At 34.3% G+C, this 18,881-nt stretch overlaps 1 protein-coding gene across 1 annotated transcript; it reads right to left on the bottom strand.

Annotated features, from left to right (window-relative positions):
- Positions 1–17,601: 17,601 nt before the first annotated feature.
- LOC127685558 (olfactory receptor 10AG1-like) lies at positions 17,602–18,573 on the bottom strand. The gene has a single exon (XM_052182862.1). It carries the CDS (start codon positions 18,571–18,573, stop codon positions 17,602–17,604), a length of 972 nt encoding a protein of 323 aa, XP_052038822.1.
- Between the last annotated feature and the right edge of the window lie 308 nt (positions 18,574–18,881).

Below are 18,881 nucleotides of genomic sequence, written 5' to 3'. Positions count from 1 at the left end.
ATAAAAAAATTAAAAAAAAAAAGAAGTTATCATCAGCATTTTAGTACAGTTAAAAAGCTCTGAGACTCTCAGATTTCAAAGCTATCATCACCAGAGTCCTACTCCGTGCCTCCACAACTACCTTCCCCAGGCCGGGAGGCTCCAGGCCTTTGGCAGATAAAATTGTAAACATAAAAAACATTTTTAATTAATTGAAAGTTGAATTAAAAACATTATGTGATAAAATTAGAGATTTACATGAAAAATATTTCTGATAAAACAGAAGAAATATATAAAAAACATATTAACATTGAAGATTACCATGGAAAATAACACAGATTAAATGGTCGATATAAAAAATTACTAAATTAATTGAAAGAGGAATTATAATCATTTTCTGATAAAATTGAAGGTTTACATGAAAAATATTTCTGTTAGTCTTTGTCTTATCATTGGAGAAATGAGTCCATTGATGTTAAGAGATATTAAGGAACATTGATTGGTGCTTCCTGCTATTTTTGATGTTATCTTTGTTTGTGTGGTTACCTTCTTTTGGGTTTGTTGGAAAAAGATTATTCTCTTGCTTTTTCTAGGGTGTAGTTTCCCTCCCTGTGTTGGCATTTTCCATTTATTATCCTTTTCAGGGTTGCATTTGTGGAAAGATATTGTGTAAATTTGGTTTTATCATGAAATATCTTGGTTTCTCCATCTATAGTGACTGAAAGTTTTGCTAGGTATAGTAGTCTGGGCTGGCATTTGTGTTCTCTTAGGGTCTGTCTGTATGAGATCTGCCCAGGATCTTCTAGCTTACATCCTTTCTGGTGAGAAGTTGGATGTAATTCTGATAGGTCTACCTTTATAAGTTACTTGACTTTTTTAATTTGGGAGATTTCTCTAAGTATATGTATCTCTATGAAAGATGATTGTGCTTTTCTTTGGATATTTTTCTTCTGTTTCTTTGTTTTGGCTTCATCTGGTCTGTTTGCTTATATTAATATTTTTTTAGATACTTGTTGCTTTCTAGAGAGAAAGAAAGGAGTACGGATATATGTGAGATTTCTGTGAGGGGCAACAGCAGTTAGAATATATAGCATTATCAAAAAGTAATTTCAATTAAAAAAGAAAAATGGAGGACCTTTGCCTTACAGAAACTTTGTAGTTTTATGAGGTCCCATTTGTCAATTCTTGATCTTAGAGCATAAGCTATTGGTGTTCTGTTGAAGAAATTTTCCCCTGTGCCCATGTCCTTAAGGATCTTCCCCAGTTTCTTTTCTACTAGTGTCAGAGGTTCTTGATCCACTTGGACTTGAACTTAGTACAAGAATATAAGAATGGATTAATTTGCATTCTTTTGCATACTGACCTCCAATTGAACCAGCATCATTTGTTGAAAAGGCTATCTTTTTTCCACTGGATGTTTTCAGCTCCTTTATCAAAGATCAAGTGGCCATAATTCTGTGGGTTCATTTCCAGATCTTCAATTCTATTCCATTGATCTTCTTGCCTGTCACTCTATCAATACCATGCAGTTTTTAACACTGTTGCTCTGTAGTATTGCTTGAGGTCCAGGACACTGATTCCCCCAGAAGTTCTTTTACTGTTTAGAATAGTTTTAGCTATCCTGGGTTTTTTGTTATTCCAGATGAATTTGAGAATTGCTCTTTCTAAGTCTATGAAGAATTGAGTTGGGATTTTGATGGGGATTGCATTGAATCTGTATATTGCTTTTGGCAAGATGGCCATTTTTTACTATATTAATCCTGCAAATCCAAGAGCAAGGAAGATTTTTCCATCTTCTGAGGTCTTCTTCAATTTCTTTCTTCAAAGACTTGAAGTTCCTGTCATAGAGACCTTTCACTTGTTTGGTTAGAGTCACACCAAGATACTTTATATCGTTTGTGGCTATTGTGAAGGGTGTCATTTCTATAATTTCTTTCTCAGCCTGTTTATCCTTTGAGAATAGGAAGGCTACTGATTTGCTTGAGTTAATTTTATAACCAGTCACTTTGCTGAAGTTGTTTATCAGCTGTAGAAGTACTCTGGTGGAGATTTTTGGGTCACTTAACTATATTACCATATCATCTGCAAATAGTGATAGTTGACTACTTCCTTTCCAATTTGTATCCCTTTGACTGCCTTGTGTTGTCGAATTGCTCTAGTTAGAACTTCAAGTAATATATTGAATAAATATGGAGAGAGAAGGCAACCTTGTCTAGTCCCTGGACAAAACGGCAACCAACAAATTGGGAAAAGAACTTTACTAACACTACATCTGAGAGGGCTTATCTATGATATACAAAGAACTCAAGAAGGTAGACTCCAGAGAGCCAAATATCCCCCTTAAAAATGGGGTACAGAGCTAAAGAAAGAATTTTCATCTGAGGAATATTGAATGGCTGAGAAGCACCTAAAGAAATGTTAGGAATACTTTTATGCCTACAATTATTACATCTATATAAATTTATCCATGACAATCTTCAAATCTAACATGTTTAAAATTTTTAACACCTAAAATTTTCTACAATTTTATCAGAAATATTTTCCCCGTAAATCTTCAATTTTATCATAAAATGTTTCTATTTCATATTTCAATTAATTTAGCAACATTTTACATGTCTACCAATTTACTCTTTAATTTTCCATGAAAATTGTCAATTTCAACATGTTTTTCTATGTATCTCTTCTATTTTATCTGAAATACTTTACATGTAAATCTTTAATTTTATCATAAGTGTTTTTACTTCACTTTTCAATAAAAAATAAATAAAAAAGAAAAATGATAAAAATTGTAAGACTGTGTATACCAAGGCATAGTGTATTTCAAACATGCATGCTATTATTTATTTGTTTCTTCAAAGATTTTATTATAATTTTATGATTAAAATTTTCTGTTTTTTTTTTTTTTTTAGTTTGAGAACTACAACATATTATACTTATTTTTTCCAAGGATTCCTAGTTTTATGTTTAAAATTTTCAATGTTTTTCTCATACTTTATTTGAGAACTACAACATATTTATTTCAAGGTTTCATTTTGTTTTATAACTTAAAATTTGCAGATATTTCCCTAGTTTTCAGTTCATAATTATAAGCAATTTAAAAATGACAGAAAAAAATGAAAAACATGGCTAAAATATGTATCTTTCTGAATTATATTAGGCAGGGATTTTAGGACATTTCATTTATTTAAATCAGATTAGGAATCCATTTCTTATCTGAATGTGAATAGGAGGCCAATGGAGGAAAAGCAGGGCATTGGGTAGAGGGCAAGGGGCAGACTCACTTAAACTCTGAGGACTCTGTGAACCATCACAACTTATTACTTAACCTGTAACCAAAAATTTAGTTAAGCATTTTATCTTTACTTTTTAAAAAAATTTTTTATGGTAGAAAAATTTGAAAATATAGTAATTTTGAATAGAGCTTTATGGTTGTTCCTTATAGTAAATTTTCTTCATTAGTCTATAGTTTTATTCCAACGTCTTCATAAATGCAAAGAGGAGAGAGAATACGGCAGATGGTGGGATGGGGGTTTTGTGGATGGGTAACCAGGAAGTGAGATGTCATTTGAGATATAAATGAATGGAATGATTAATAAAACAAAATAACATAAAATAAAACAAAAGGAAATAAAATAAAAAATCTTTGATCATTTTTGTTTGTGAGAGCTAAATAAAGCAATACTAAAATATCATTTAGTTACTCAAAGTGATTCTTGTCATGTGTTTCCACTTACCTAAACTTCTAGATATTTTGTATCACTGGGTTTTTATCTTCCAGCAATGTATCACATTACATATTAAAATTTTATCTAATGACTTTATTGATTTGTTTTATTGAAAATAGTTTTCCTTCAAACATTTTATTCTGACTTAGGACTTTAGTATGTTCAGAGAAAGTATTTTTATATAAAGACAAAGAGTTCCTATCCATGGTGAAGAATTAATTGGTACCTTTTTAATCCTGAAGAGGATGCTTTGTAAGATATTTCATTCGAGATGATCTCTGACTTTTCATGTGTACCTTTTGCCTTTCATCTCTTCAACACCATGCTTTGGACCTTGTCCAGAAAAAAAAAGTGTAGTAGCAGAATTAACAATATAGGACAAAGTCCTGCTAAAATGCTATATAGTTGAAATATTTTTAATTTTCTTCTACTGTGTAGCATGCATTGCAATGTAGCATAATTTATGAAGCTAATGACTTAATAATTCTAAAATTACTTAAGATTATTGTGTGAATCATACATTTTAATACAGACAACCAAACCAAACCAAAACATGTTGGAGATAGTCAGGGCACACAGGTTTTTTAAATGTTATCTATATTTGTTTTCAAATATGACTTTTGATTCTTTTACATTTTGAAATTGACTTAGTCCAAATGATTTAATCAAAAATTAGTCTAGAAGATATTCTACGAATCTCTCCCTTTGCTTGACATTTATTTTGGAAGTGATTGTCATTTCCCTATAATGATAAAATCTTAAACAAGACCATAAAGCCTTTCAGAAGGTGAAATACCCAGGGATATGTTTTTACATTTTTTTCTTTCTTTTACCTCTCCTTAATGTGGCTCAAATATTAGGATTACACCTGAGAACCTTTTGGTGAAATTATCTTTATGGTTAACTATGGTGTTTATCATAGAAATCTTTTGGGGGCATGGTTTAAACTTTTAATAATAAATTGTGCCAGTAGAAGCTTTCAAAGACACTGATATATCAATAAATAATAGTCAAACTGAGTTTCTGAAGAAGAACCTACCACACAAAACTATGTCAGAGCACTGTAAATAACAAAGTCTTACTACAAAATAGTGAGAATACTGTAAGTCACACAAAAAAAGCACAGCAGACTTCAGAATATGCCATTCATACAAATGTAAAGCAGGTCAAGGGAATGTTTCTTAGACATAGATAAATTTGTTAGTGTTTCTGCCTAGATATATACTAAGTAACGGATACACTGTGCTAAGAACCTCAAATATGTGGCATAGTATAATGAAAATGTATCACACAAATCTTAAGTAATCTGTAAGACAAGGCTATGACTATTTTCTTACTTTATTTTGATTTTTCTTCAATTAATGATCCACTGCTTCATTTGTTCCTAATTATTATGATTTGAAATAATGTGGCTCTGGTTAAAGAAAAATTTTCACTTTCCAAAGAAAAATTTTCACTTTCAAGCAGAAGATGATAAGATGGAAATAAAAAACAATAAAATCATTTAACTTCATGTTTTTAAGTCTCACTGATTAATATAGTATATTCCTATAATATATTTCCTGACTTTTTAAACTACAGTTTAAAGTTGTGTAATTCAAAATCTATTTACTAAAATGACATTCAGACCACCGATATATCTCTACTCCAGAGGAAAAGAAGCTATAAACAGTATAAATTGCTCAGTGTGCTCTACTCAAGTAGCATTCTTATTTGTAGTAAATGCTTAATTTCTCATTGGTTTACAATAATAAAAATGATGCCACATTATTTCTATTTTAAGCCTCTCTTTTCAAAATAAATCCAAAGACTTAAAAGAATTTCTAACAGTATTCTAAGTCATCCAAAGGTCAGAAGTTCCATTTTCAGAGTGTATTTTGCTATGCATAAGGAGTATAAATGCTTTAATGAATTTAAATTACTACATTGAACTTAAAATAATTTTTATTATTTTAAAACATTCTTGTTACTAAAATCTTTCTTTTAAAAATAATTATTCTTTTAATTATTCAGTTTTTTAAGTCTATCCTATTGGTTGTTTAGTTCTTAGCCTCCTATTAAAATATAATTAAACTGAACAAAGGAATTTGCCACTTCTTTATGTATCATTGAAATTGGCTATTTTAAAGTTTTCTCTAAAATTACACTTAATAAAATTATCAGTATGGTTTTCTCTATTTTGAGGTATTTCAACATCTTTGCTTACTATAACAAACACAATATAAATGATATTTATGTAATTAAACATTTGTTAATCTTTAAATTAGTTTATTTCCTACAATAGATAGAATATTAAATGTAGAATTACAAAGTATGGAATGACTTGATATTAATCTACAATGATATCAGTATAAAATAACTCATATTTACCTTTCTTACAAAATTAATTTTGACTATTCGTTACCATATTTTAGACATTTTATTTATTTTAAGTGGAACTATTTGTATCATCAAAGGTTTGTAATCTTCTGTTAAGCAATTTTGTTTCCAAAGACTATAAAGTAAATGTAGCTCTGTTCTCCACTAGCTATCTGTATATAGATATAAATTTCTACATCAAGGAATGTCTTTTATATTTACCTATTTGCCTATTTTAATTTTCCCAGATTGTATTTACTCAACCTTGACCAATAAGTTGGCCCCAGTGGAATTGAAAACACAGTGTGGTTTATTTCCTAAACACTGACAGTTTACTGAGTAACACTAGGAGAGATAGTCGAAAACTGACACCTTGACATTAATTATCTATTTTGGCAAATTAACAACTGTGATATTCTCTGTTATGAAGGCACTAAGTTTTGTCTTGGTTAACAGTACACTGACTCTGTAAGCATGTATTTTATTTCTTTCTCCAGTCAGTATACTATAATGGATTCTGTGTCTTGTATTCACAGGAAGTCTGTGCTATGGTTTTTAAAAACAACAACAAACTTTGTTTAGGGGACATGAAAATGCAGACTAAGTCCAGATGCAATAATAAGTCAATGAAGAAAAAGACTGTAGATCCAAGCTTCTGAGTTTCCTGAGAATGACAATCACTTCTAACCTTTTAGGTGGCTTAAGAATCTCCCTCAATGAATAGAGGAAACAATATAGTCAACGTATATTGCAAGAAAAATAATTAAATAAAAATTAAAATTAATTTATAAAAGGATTTCGCTGGGGAAAAATTATTATGACTCTAATATAATACTGATTAATATTATTCATTAACTACTGACTTTAATAATTCTGATGATTATCAGAAAATGATTCCTGATAATACCTCTTATGTCTTAGTACTGAGAGCAAACAATATTTGGTAAAGTTCATTAGAAGTGGAGAAGACATGAAAAAAACATGGAAAGGGTGAGAGGAGCAAGCAGTGAGGCCTCATGTGGGACCAGGGGAGGCATTGCTCCGGGTGAGAGTGAGACGCCAACCAAGAATAAACTCCTTTAGATGCACATCCAAACCTTAGCTAGGTGAAGGCTGAGATGAAAGCTTAGGTAAGGACCTAACCCTTCAAAATAATGGACAGAGACCTTCTGATGATAGAAAAGGGAATATCCCAAAAGCCACACAAATATAAATGAAAATTATATGAAACACAGTAAGACAAATTCATAACATATTGGAATTTTAAACAAAATAATTCAGAAAACTGAATAATTTTAAGGAAAGAAATTAGATGTCATTAATAATTCAAATTGCGGTAAACTTCATCTTAAATTATGTATAGTAGTCTTTAAAATGTAGAATTAAATTACCTAATATTTTATTTTTTAAATGTTTACTAATCTAGCTATACCTAAATTTTATAAAACAAAAAAAAACTTAAACTATATTATAAAATAAAATAATTATGCATAAAAAAACAAGTTTCACATTATGCAAAACACTGTTAATAAATATAAAAACACTTAAATTCACATCTCAAATAAAGAACTACTTCCCCTTAGCAATAGATCTTTTATTTTTAATTTTTTATTAGATATATTCCTTATTTACATTTCTGTAAATAGATCTTTACATATAAAAGCAAAGTCTAAAATGAAACTAACATTTTTTTTTTAAACACAGAAAGGAAGGGGAAGAAATCCTGTAAGTGTTGGGACAGATACCTAACAGTATTAATTATATAAATCAGAAAATTTAAGGACTTATCAATAACCTAAAACTTCTCATATTATTTCTATAAATGTCACATGAGGATACAAAGCTATTATGATTGAACCTAACTGAGTCAGTGATGAATCTGTACATAAATGAGAGTCTTCTCAATATCAAGAGAGTTTTTCTCTAATTTTATAAAGTGAGACATCATATAGTTGGCTGTCTATGACAATTTTTTTTTTATTATTCGATATAATTTATTTACATTTCAAATGATTTCCCCTTTTCTAGCCCGCCCACTCCCCGAAAGTCCCGCAAGCCCCCTTCTCTTCCCCTGTCCTCCCACCCACCCCTTCCCACTTCCCCGTTCTGGTTTTGCTGAATACTGTTTCACTGAGTCTTTCCAGAACCAGGGGCCACTCCTCCTTTCTTCTTGGACCTCATTTGATGTGTGGATTATGTTTTGGGTATTCCAGTTTTCTAGGTTAATATCCACTTATTAGTGAGTGCATACCATGATTCACCTTTTGAGTCTGGGTTACCTCACTTAGTATGATATTCTCTAGCTCCATCCATTTGCCTAAGAATTTCATGAATTCATTGTTTCTAATGGCTGAATAGTACTCCATTGTGTAGATATACCACATTTTTTGCATCCACTCTTCTGTTGAGGGATACCTGGGTTCTTTCCAGCATCTGGCAATTACAAATAGGGCTGCTATGAACATAGTAGAACATGTATCCTTATTACATGGTGGGGAGTCTTCTGGGTATATGCCCAGGAGTGGTATAGCAGGATCTTCTGGAAGTAAGGTGCCCAGTTTTCGGAGGAACCGCCAGACTGATTTCCAGAGTGGTTGTACCAATTTGCAACCCCACCAGCAGTGGAGGAGTATTCCTCTTTCTCCACACCCTCTCCAACACCTGCTGTCTCCTGAATTTTTAATCTTAGCATGAGGATACAAAGCTATTATGATTGAACCTAACTGAGTCAGTGATGAATCTGTACATAAATGAGAGTCTTCTCAATATCAAGAGAGTTTTTCTCTAATTTTATAAAGTGAGACATCATATAGTTGGCTGTCTATGACAATTTTTTAAATATATTTTATCTTGCCGTCTCTTATAAACCATCAGAGTAGCATGCCCTTCAATAGAAAACAGTTTTTTGAAAATTCTAGTTTTTTAGTATTATTTGCTTGGAGCCATTTTTATTAAAGTTGTTATTACATCTTTTAAAAAGTAATTTCCCAACACATTAGTTTACTTAGCTTCAATGCGCAATAGTAGATGGCAACAAAATAATCAACTGCATTTTTTTTCTATACTAAGAGCAAGGATTTATATTTCTACTATCTATATTATATCTATATATTTATATTTATACTATGTATTTAGCTGTTTATACAATCCTAGACATTTGTCTTTTAAACTGTAAATATGCACACAATGGGATTGTAGAGCTTCATAATGTTTAGTTTGTTTTCCTGTAGAAAGTTTATTCATCTTATACTTTTATGTTACTTTTAATTTTTACAGATCAACCATTGTCGCTCTGCCAGTTGCCCCTCGCACAGTTTGTCATCCCATTCATTGCTCCTCCCCAAGTCTCCAAGAGGATGTTCCCACATGCCCTGCTAGGCCTCCCCACTCTGAGGGAGCGCCAGCCTCTCATTTTTTAATTGGTTATTTATTTGCATTTCAGATGTTATCCACCTCCCAGTCTCTTCTCTACAAACCACCTATCCCATCCCCCTCCTGCAAGCTACTATGAGGGTGCTTCCCCATCCATCGACCCACTCCTGCCTCACTGCCCAAGCATTACCCTATGCTGGGGCATCTAGCATCCACAGGACCAAGGGCCTCCCTTCCCATTGATGCCAGATAAGGTACATATGCATCTGGAGTCATGTGTATTCTTTGGTTAGTGGTTTAGTTCCTTGGTGCTCTTAGGGGTTTTGGTGGTTGATATCGTTGTTCATCCTATGGAGTTGCAAACCCCTTCAGCTCCTTCAGTCCCGGCCTTAATTCCTCCATTGGTGTCCCTATGCTCAGTCAGATGTTTGGTTGCAGGCATCCACATCTGTATTGTTCAGGCTCTGGCAGAGCCTCTCCGGAGACAGCTACATCAGACTCCTGTCAACAAGCACTTCTTGGCATCGGCAGCAGTATCTGGGTTTGGTGTCTGCATATGGGATGGATCCCTAGGTGTGGCGGTCTCTGGATGGCCTTGACTTCAGCCTCTGCTCTACTCCTTGTCCCTGTATTTCCTTTACACAGGAGCAATTCTGCGTTCAAATTTTTGAGACGAGTAGGTGGTTCCATCCCTCAACCAGGGGCCAGGCCTAACCTCTGGATATGGTCTCTACAGGTTATCTCTCCCCTTTGTTGGATATTTCAGCTAGTTATCCTTCTTGGGTCTTGAAAGCCTCTTGCTTTCCTGAAATCTAGGATTTTCTGATGGCTAACCCCAGTTCCCCATCCCCCATTGTCATATACTTCTGTTCAATTTCCTGACCCTCTGTACATCTCACCTGTTTCCTCCCACATTTGATTCTGCCCCCCTTTCCCCCTCCCCCTCCTCCTTTCCTTCTAATTCCCTCTACCCTCTACCTCCTGTGATTATTTTATCCCCCCTTCTAAGTAGGACTAAAGCATCCACATTTTGGTATTCCTTTTTCTTGAGCTTCATGTGGTCTGTGAATTGTATCTTATGTGTTCTGATCTTTTGGGCTAATATCCACTTATTAGTGAGTGCATACCATGTATGTTCTTTTGTGACTGGGTTACCTCACTCAGGATGATATTTTTCTAGTTCCATCCATTTCCCTGTGAATTTCATGAAGTCGTTGTTTTTAGTAGCTAAGAAGTACTCCATTATATACCATATTTTCTGTATTCATTCTTCCTTTGTAGGTCATCTAGGTTGTTTCCAGCTTTTGACTATTAAAAATAAAGCCTCTATGCACATAGTGGAGCATGTATCCCATACTCTGTGGTGTGGTGGGGCATCTTTAGTGTATATGGTACCCAGTGGTATAGCTGGGACTTTTGTTAGATCTTTTTTCCAACTTTCTGAGGAAACTCCAGATTGATTTCAAGTGTGGTTGTACCAGATTCATCTTGTATTTTACTTGTTTATTCATCTGGTAATCTAGTGTTCCTTTTGTGGAATTATAATTGTTTTATAAATTCTAAATAAATGCCTTCAATGGCTACTTGAATCATACTAGGATGAACATTTTACTGTTTGCCACTCATAGGAGTAGTTTTATAAATTGTTTTTTAATAGCCTAACAGAGCTACTTTAGATGAGGCTATTTGCTAAAGTGGTGCCTCATTTCCCATGCTAGTACTGCATGGGAAATCCAATGTTTCCTATTTTATATGGATGTACTCTAGTCAGTCTATTAATATTGATTCATTCAATTTAAATGTTTTTGGAAAACATAGTTTGATGATAATTTTTCTCTCTTAAGTCCTCTCCTCTTTACCTCCCCATTACCCAACTTTCTGTTCTCTCTCTATTTCCCTGTCTTTGTCTTTCATTCCTCTCTATCTCAAAAAACAAACAAGTAAATGTCAAAATAAACAAATAAATGTATAATAAAGCCCTCCCCCCAAAAAACTGACCACAGGGTAAAAAAGTAATTCTTCTACTTCTGGGTACCAGGCCTTCCCTGGAGTGTGACACTCCTTTGTAGAAAATTGATATTTCCTTTTCTAACACACATCAATTGCAAAATCTTTCAAGACATAAAAGTTAAATTTGACCAAAACAAAAGAGAGTACTGTAGAGAGCCTTATTGAGGTGCCATGCCACCTGGCAGGAACTTGACATCAACCAATGTGAAGTTCCTCTCCTAGCCATTGAGTGGAAACTCCTGTGTCAGCCATAATCCCCTTCACCTAGGGTGGAGTGCTCATACAAAGGTGAAGCCTATTCTTCAAAGACCAGCAGTTTCCTGAAAAACACTAGTCATCGTGGAGCAACTGAACTGATTCTGCTGAGAAGCTTCAGACTTTTCCCTCTCCCTATATATATTGGGAGTTCTTCACTAACCTTGAATAGCAGGTGTTATCTTGGTCTCCAGCTTTTTGCCACTTTCCCATACATCCCCAGCTTCCCTTCCAGGTAACCCGTTCAATGTAACTGTGGGCAGTTACAGAGTACACTCACTGAAGAAAACCAAAGCCAATATAAAACTGGAAATGAAAAACTTAGGCTGTCAATCAAAAAAACTCAGACACAATTAGATAACATAAGGAATGCATATAGATTATACTACATGGAAGTGAAAATTCCATTTTACTGAGGCAAGGTCAAAAGTATAAGCAGATTGTAGAAAACATCAAGCCTGTTACTACTTTTACTTTTTTCATTCTTCTAGCTCCAAATATGTCTTATTGGGTTTGTTTTATTTATTTTTCTTTTACTCATTTATTACACCTACATTTATCTCTTAAACATTAGTGAATAATGTTTAATTAATGTTTTTCTGTCAAGTTCTTTTCTTTTCTTTCTTTCTTTCTTTCTTTTTTTTTATTTTATTTATTTATTTTTTTGGACTTTTGGCTTTTTGTTTTTTCGAGACAGGGTTTCTCTGTATATCCCTGACTGTCCTGGAACTCACTCTGTAGATCAGGCTGGCCACGAACTAAGAAATCCTCCTGCCTCTGCTTCCCAGAATGCTGAGATTACAGGCATGTACCACCACCACCCAGCTTATTTTCTAACTCTCAATGTCTAAATTTTTCATTGGACTGAGCACAGGGTCCCCAATTGAAAAGAGACTGGAGGGACCCAGAATGGAAGAAGCTGGAAGGTTTTGCAACCCTTTAGGAAGAATAATAATATCAACCAATCAGACTCCTCTAGAGCTCCCAGAGACTACACTACCAGCCAAAGTGTATACATAGAGGGAGTCATAGCTCCAGCAGCATATGTAGCAGAGGATAGTATTGTCTGGCATCAATAGAAGTCCTTGTTCCTGTGAAGGCTGAATTCCTCAATGTAGGTAGATGCCAGGGTGGTGAGGTGGGAGTTAGTGGATGGGAGGGAGAACATCCTTATAGAAGCAGGGGGAGGAGAAATGGGAGAGGGGTGTTCCAGAGGGGATTCCCAGGAGAGGGGATAACATTTGAAATGTAAATACATAAAATATCCAATAAAGAAAGGAATATCCCCGGACAAAGAGTGGAACAGAGAAGGAAAAGCCATCTAGGAACTGCCCCATCTATGGATCCAACCCATCTTCAGACACCAATCCCAGACAATATTCTAATGCCAAGAAGTGCTTGCTGACAGGAGCCTGGTGTAGCTATCCCCTGAGAGGCTCTACCAGAGCATGAACAGTATAGATGTGGATGCTTGCAGCCAACTCTCTGACTGAGCATGGAGCAACAATGGAAGAGTTAGGTAAAAACTTAAGGAGCTGAAGGGTATTCCAACCCCATAGGAAGAACAACAGTATTAACTAACCAGAACCCCAGAGCTCCCAGGGACTAAAGCACCAACCAAAGAGTACACATGGAAGGACCCATGGCTCCAGCTGACTTTGTAACAGAAGACTGCATTATTTGGCATCAGTGGGAGGGGAGGCCCTTGGTCCTGTGGAGGTTTGATGCCCCAGCCTAAGGGAAGGTTAGGGAGGTGAGGCAGGAGTGGGTAGATGGAGGAGCACCCTCATAGAGGCAGGAGTGATGGCGGATTGGATAGAGGGCTTGTGAAGGGGAATCCAGGAATGGAGACACCATTTGAATATAAGTAAAATAGCCAATAAAAAAAAGAATATCCCTTGGATGTTTTATGCATAACACTCTTAAATCCACATATCCTTTTTCTTTTTAAAGATTTATTTATTTTACGTGTGTTAGTATACAGTGGCAGAAGAGGGCATCAGATCCCATTACAGATGGTTGTGAGTCACCATGTGGTTACTGGGAATTGAACTCATGACCTCTAGAAGAGCACTCAGTGCTCTTAACCACTGAGCCATCTCCCCATCCCCCAACATATTCTTTTAAATTATGATAATGACTTTGCTTTATTAGAACCTGGTAATTATTTTATATGACACACTGAAGCATGTACTTGTTAAAATTTCCTTATCTCCTGAGCAGGTTTCACCTCTCAGTTTCACTGATAATACCCAATATCAAAGATTTAAACTAAATTTAAAAACACTTACAAAATTTTAAGTGTTCTCTTTTTAATTATTACATTTATGCTTTACTCTTTTTCATTTAATATCATTTCTAAGAACTTATTTATTTTTTAAGATTTATTTATTTGTTTGTTTATTTATTTATTTGTAGTTTTTCAAGACAATCTTCTGCCAAGTTCCCTGAGCACTGAAAAGAATTTAGCAGAGACATCTATTTGGAGTGTTAAGTTTGTTATCTGCACATTGTCCAGTTGTGGACCTCTATGCTAGCTCCCATAAACTGCAAGCAGAAGTTCACTGGGGGAAGACTGAGCAAGGTACAGATCATGTCATTAGGATTGATTTTATTTTTAAGTTCCTTTAGCAGAATAAATGCTGTTTAACTGTTCTCTAGGTCCATAGGGTTATTGTGAAGCATGAGTTCTAACTCATGGAGTGAGGTTAAATCCAACCCGAGAGTGCTTTTTACTTCTACATTTTTGTCATTTGTGCATCTTGCACACAGGTCTCTGCTGTAGATAACAGGTTTTGTAGCTGGGTTGATGCTTTCATTTCTCTTCAGGTAGAGTGCCTCCTAGTACTATCCACATGAGCCAGAATGGTGAAACTTTTGTTTACCTATTAATTCAATGTCATTGAGTTCCATGACATAGTTTCTTTAGTAATAGGGCCTTGCCATCAATCGTAGAGAATAAGGTATAGCCTTGTCAATAACCCGAGATAAACATTTAAGTAGTTTCAGTCAATTGTGTTTCATCTTGTGAAAACTCTGTTTCCTTCCAATATCCATTTTAATTGTGGTATTGGTATTCTGGATTTAGAGGGTTTGTTTTAGTTATTTATAAATTTCATATACTTACCTCTATTGGGTGTGTATATGGTAATAATTTCTTCCAATTTTGTAGTCTACTACTTCTGAATGCTTGTGTCCTTTGCCATTCTGAAGCTTCTTGGCTTCACGAGATCCCAATTATTTGATGTTGTTCTTAGTGTCTGCACTATCAGTGTCCTGTTCAAAAAACCTTTTCCTGTGTCAGTTAGTTGGTCAAGTCTATCCCCTTTTTTTCTATCAGTTTCAGGGTATCTCTTCTTTTTTCAGGGGAGTTTTTTGGAAGGTATGGAATATTTCAATTGCCACCTAGAATTCATACCTAACACTGTTTTCAACTGGGAGAACAAAGATATGTGGGTGTCATAGTTAGAGAAAAGAATGAGTTTTGGTTATTTTAATTCCAGAGTTTGCTGTCATTAGAAGAAAAACATGAATCATAACACAAATACTAGAAAAAAAGAAAAAGTATGGAGAAATTGACCAACCTTTGCTTTATATATTATGGTGTCATTTCCAATTGTTGTTAGTATTGCAACAGACAAAACAATTCTCACTAAATGTAACAATATTTGAAAATGCCACAAAAATCAGAGAAGAATAAGTGTTATTTATGTATCTTTTGGTTATTTGATGGTCTCTGATAATAATAAAAATAATCATTTACCCTGTATTCCTGCTTTTTAAATACTTTATTGTAAACTGTATTAACTACAGCTGTTAAGTTAATATATAAACATTCTTATCATTAAATTCTAGCATTTCAAATTATATTTATACGGGTCACTAATGTTAAAGTTAATATATAATAAAATTCTAAGAATATTAAAACAACAGCCCTCATCTTTTCATTTACTTACAATTACATGGATCTCAATAGATTCTTTCACCTTGACTTCTTTTTAAAGTCTATATTTCCCATATTTATATACACAGCTTTCAGGTAGTATTGTTTCCATTTTTAAATTGTCTGATCAAATGTCTATGATTACATATTTTAAATGTTTTCCTGTACTATTTTTGCATTTCTTATTTACAGATTCAATGTATTTGTACATATGCATATTTAAACCTGAGTAGAACCCAGAAGTCATGCTTACTTTCTGAGATATGTTCTTCTACTGAAACTTGTTGGCAATAATGTAGTCAAACTACTGTGCTAATAAGACTAAAAACCTTCAAGTCTCCAGCTCCTCTGCATTAAGATCACAAGCTTGTTCCAGTCTATCAGAATTTATAGGTGTTTTCCATGACTCAACCAGAAATTCTCATGCTTGAACAGTAAACCTTTTGCTGACTGAATCATCTCAAATCTAGGTCATAACATTTTGCTGTTTTTCTGTATTGTTTTATATATTTTGATTTTATTTCTGAGATTTTAATATAATTTCAACATTTCTCCCTTCTCCTTTCTCTTTCCAAACCGTTCCATAAAACCCTTTTTATCCGCCTCAAATTCATGGCCTTTTTTGACACTAATTGTTATTATATTTGTATACACACACACACACACACACACACACACACACACATATATATATATATATATATATATATATATATATATATCAATAACCTGTCCAGTCTTCATAATGTTACTTGTGCATATATTTTTAGAGCTGTCTTCTTGACACTCAACACACCCTGGAAAACACCACCTCTCTCTTTTTCTGCTGTCAGTTTTTTCTACAGTTCTTTGTGTAGTGTTAATGTCTCAAGAAGTTTTTCCTATCCACTGTGGTATGTCCATTGGTGTCATTTTTGTTCCATTCATGTTTAGGCAATTACATTTCTGAAACTCTATAGATATAGTTGCTGATGTTTCTAGGATAAAGAAACTCAGAAAAAATTTCCTGATTTTCTGGCTCTTACAATCTTTTAAACTACCTATTACTCAATAGTCCCTGAGCCACATATCTTTAGGCCTTTTGTAGATATATCCATTGGGGTTGGGCTTAATAAATCTTATTTTGATGAGTTGTGGTCTTCTGTAATGATCTCCTGTAGCAAAGATATTTTTCCTTGCTGAAGGTTGAAGACTACACTTATTTGCAGGCATATAGACAAATATTTATAGATTATTGTTAGGGATTATGAAGGTTCAGTAATTAGTAGCTCTAGATTTTCTCCTGATAGCTATGATTGGAGAAAATGACCCACTCACCTGAAATCTATCAATAACACAAAACTCATTAGTGAGAATCAGTGTTTTTTGAGCTCTTCTTCCACCCATGACTGACCTTTACACTACCACTACATTAGCTATTTTTAAACCTTTCAGTTGACTGTTTTTTTATGATTTATTTATTATTATATATAGCTGTCACTCCAGAAGATGGCATCAGATTTTATTACAGATGGTTGTGAGCCACCATGTGGTTGCTGGGATTTGAACTCAGGACCTTTGGAAGAGCAGTTGATGCTCTTAATCCCTGAGGCACCTCTCTAGCCCCAGATGATTAATCTTAATCACAGAGTGAAAGCAACAAGCATATATTAAATCAAAGTAAATCCGCTGAACATGACAATAGCCTCTGATTATAGGACACAATTAGTTGTCATGAAGTTCTTTAGGCATTCTGGACATAGTATTTAGCAAAAGGAAAAGCTTTATAACAGACATAGACAGCTGATTTAAGATATAATCTGGAAATATGGAAGCCCGGTATTAAAGTGTGAAATTAATGTTGCATGACAAAATGTGGATGGTAACCATAATTTTAATGAGCTTTTAAAGAACATCAGAACAAATTTTTTTTCTTTTTGTCTAAAGGATGAACAAATATATACCTTTCAAGCATTTTCCTCACACTAGTATCTTACTGAGTAATTTTCTCAGAGCCACCATGATGTCCTTGTTCCTCAGAGTGTATATAATAGGATTCAGAGTTGGTATCAAAATGGTGTAAAAAAGAGACAACAGTTTTCCAGTTATTTCTGATTGATTTGGCTTGGGCTGTAAGTATGTGATGCCAGCTGTTCCATAGAATAAGACTACAACTATGAGGTGAGAGGAGCAGGTGGAGAAAGCTTTGGTCCTTCCTTTGGCTGATGAGAGTTTCAGAATGCTGCAGATAATTTTACAATAGGAGAAAATGATCAGCATAAAGGGAACCATGACAAATACCATTGCAACTATGTAGACTGCTATTTCATTCACAAATGTGTCACCACAAGCAAGTTTGAGGACTGGTGGGATGTCACAGATGAAGTGATTAATTCTGTTAGAGCCACAAAAGGGCAGAGAGAAAATCTGGTATGTTTGTCCAATTACAACTGGTATGACACTGATCCAGCAGGCTGCCACTAACTGTGTACAGATCCTGTGGTTCATGACGAGAGAATAGTGTAGAGGGTTACAAATGGCCACATAACGGTCATAGGCCATTGCTGTTAGGAGGAGGCACTCTGTGCCTCCAAGCATAAGGATAAAACACATTTGAGTGGCACAGGCAAGTACAGAGATATTTCCATTTTGAGTACACAGGTCCACAAGCATTCTTGGAATTGTGACTGTTACATAACATATTTCCACAAAAGAAAAGTTGCTAAGGAAAAAATACATAGGGGTCTGCAGAGCAGGATCAGTTCTTGTTATTAGCACTATAGTACTGTTGCACATCAGAATAGTCAAATACATGATCAAAAATATCCCAAAGAGAATCCATTGAAGATTGGGGACATCAGAGAAACCCAGTAGGATAAACTCTATCAGAAAAGAGGCATTTGATTTTTCTGGTTTGATTTTCTGTTCATCTACAGACAATAAATAAAACATGGTTAATTAATTTATACCTACTATTAAAATTGACATTTACTGAACTTGAATGAAGACCATGAATATGTGTACACACACACGCACACACACACACACACATAACTGAAAAATTATCATTACTACTTAAGGTGTCTCAATGAGACTTGAAAGTGTTGTAGATAACAGGTAAATAATACAGTTCAATTAAATCCAAGTAATAAGATCTGTTGTATTTTATCAGATTTGGATACAATGACAAAGATATTGAGTAGTGGCCATTACCATTTCAAATATATTTACTAATTTATGCTCCTTGTTGGGAGGATTGT

Source organism: Apodemus sylvaticus, chromosome 5 (genome assembly GCF_947179515.1).
Source record: "Apodemus sylvaticus chromosome 5, mApoSyl1.1, whole genome shotgun sequence".
NCBI lineage: Eukaryota > Metazoa > Chordata > Mammalia > Rodentia > Muridae > Apodemus > Apodemus sylvaticus.
The sequence above is the reverse complement of the archived record's forward strand: the minus strand, read 5'-3'. Positions and strand labels throughout refer to the sequence as shown.

Bases quoted from the DNA above. Each gene is read 5' to 3' on its own strand.
- LOC127685558 (XM_052182862.1), bottom strand. From the start codon at position 18,573: ATGTTTTATTTATTGTCTGTAGATGAACAGAAAATCAAACCAGAAAAA.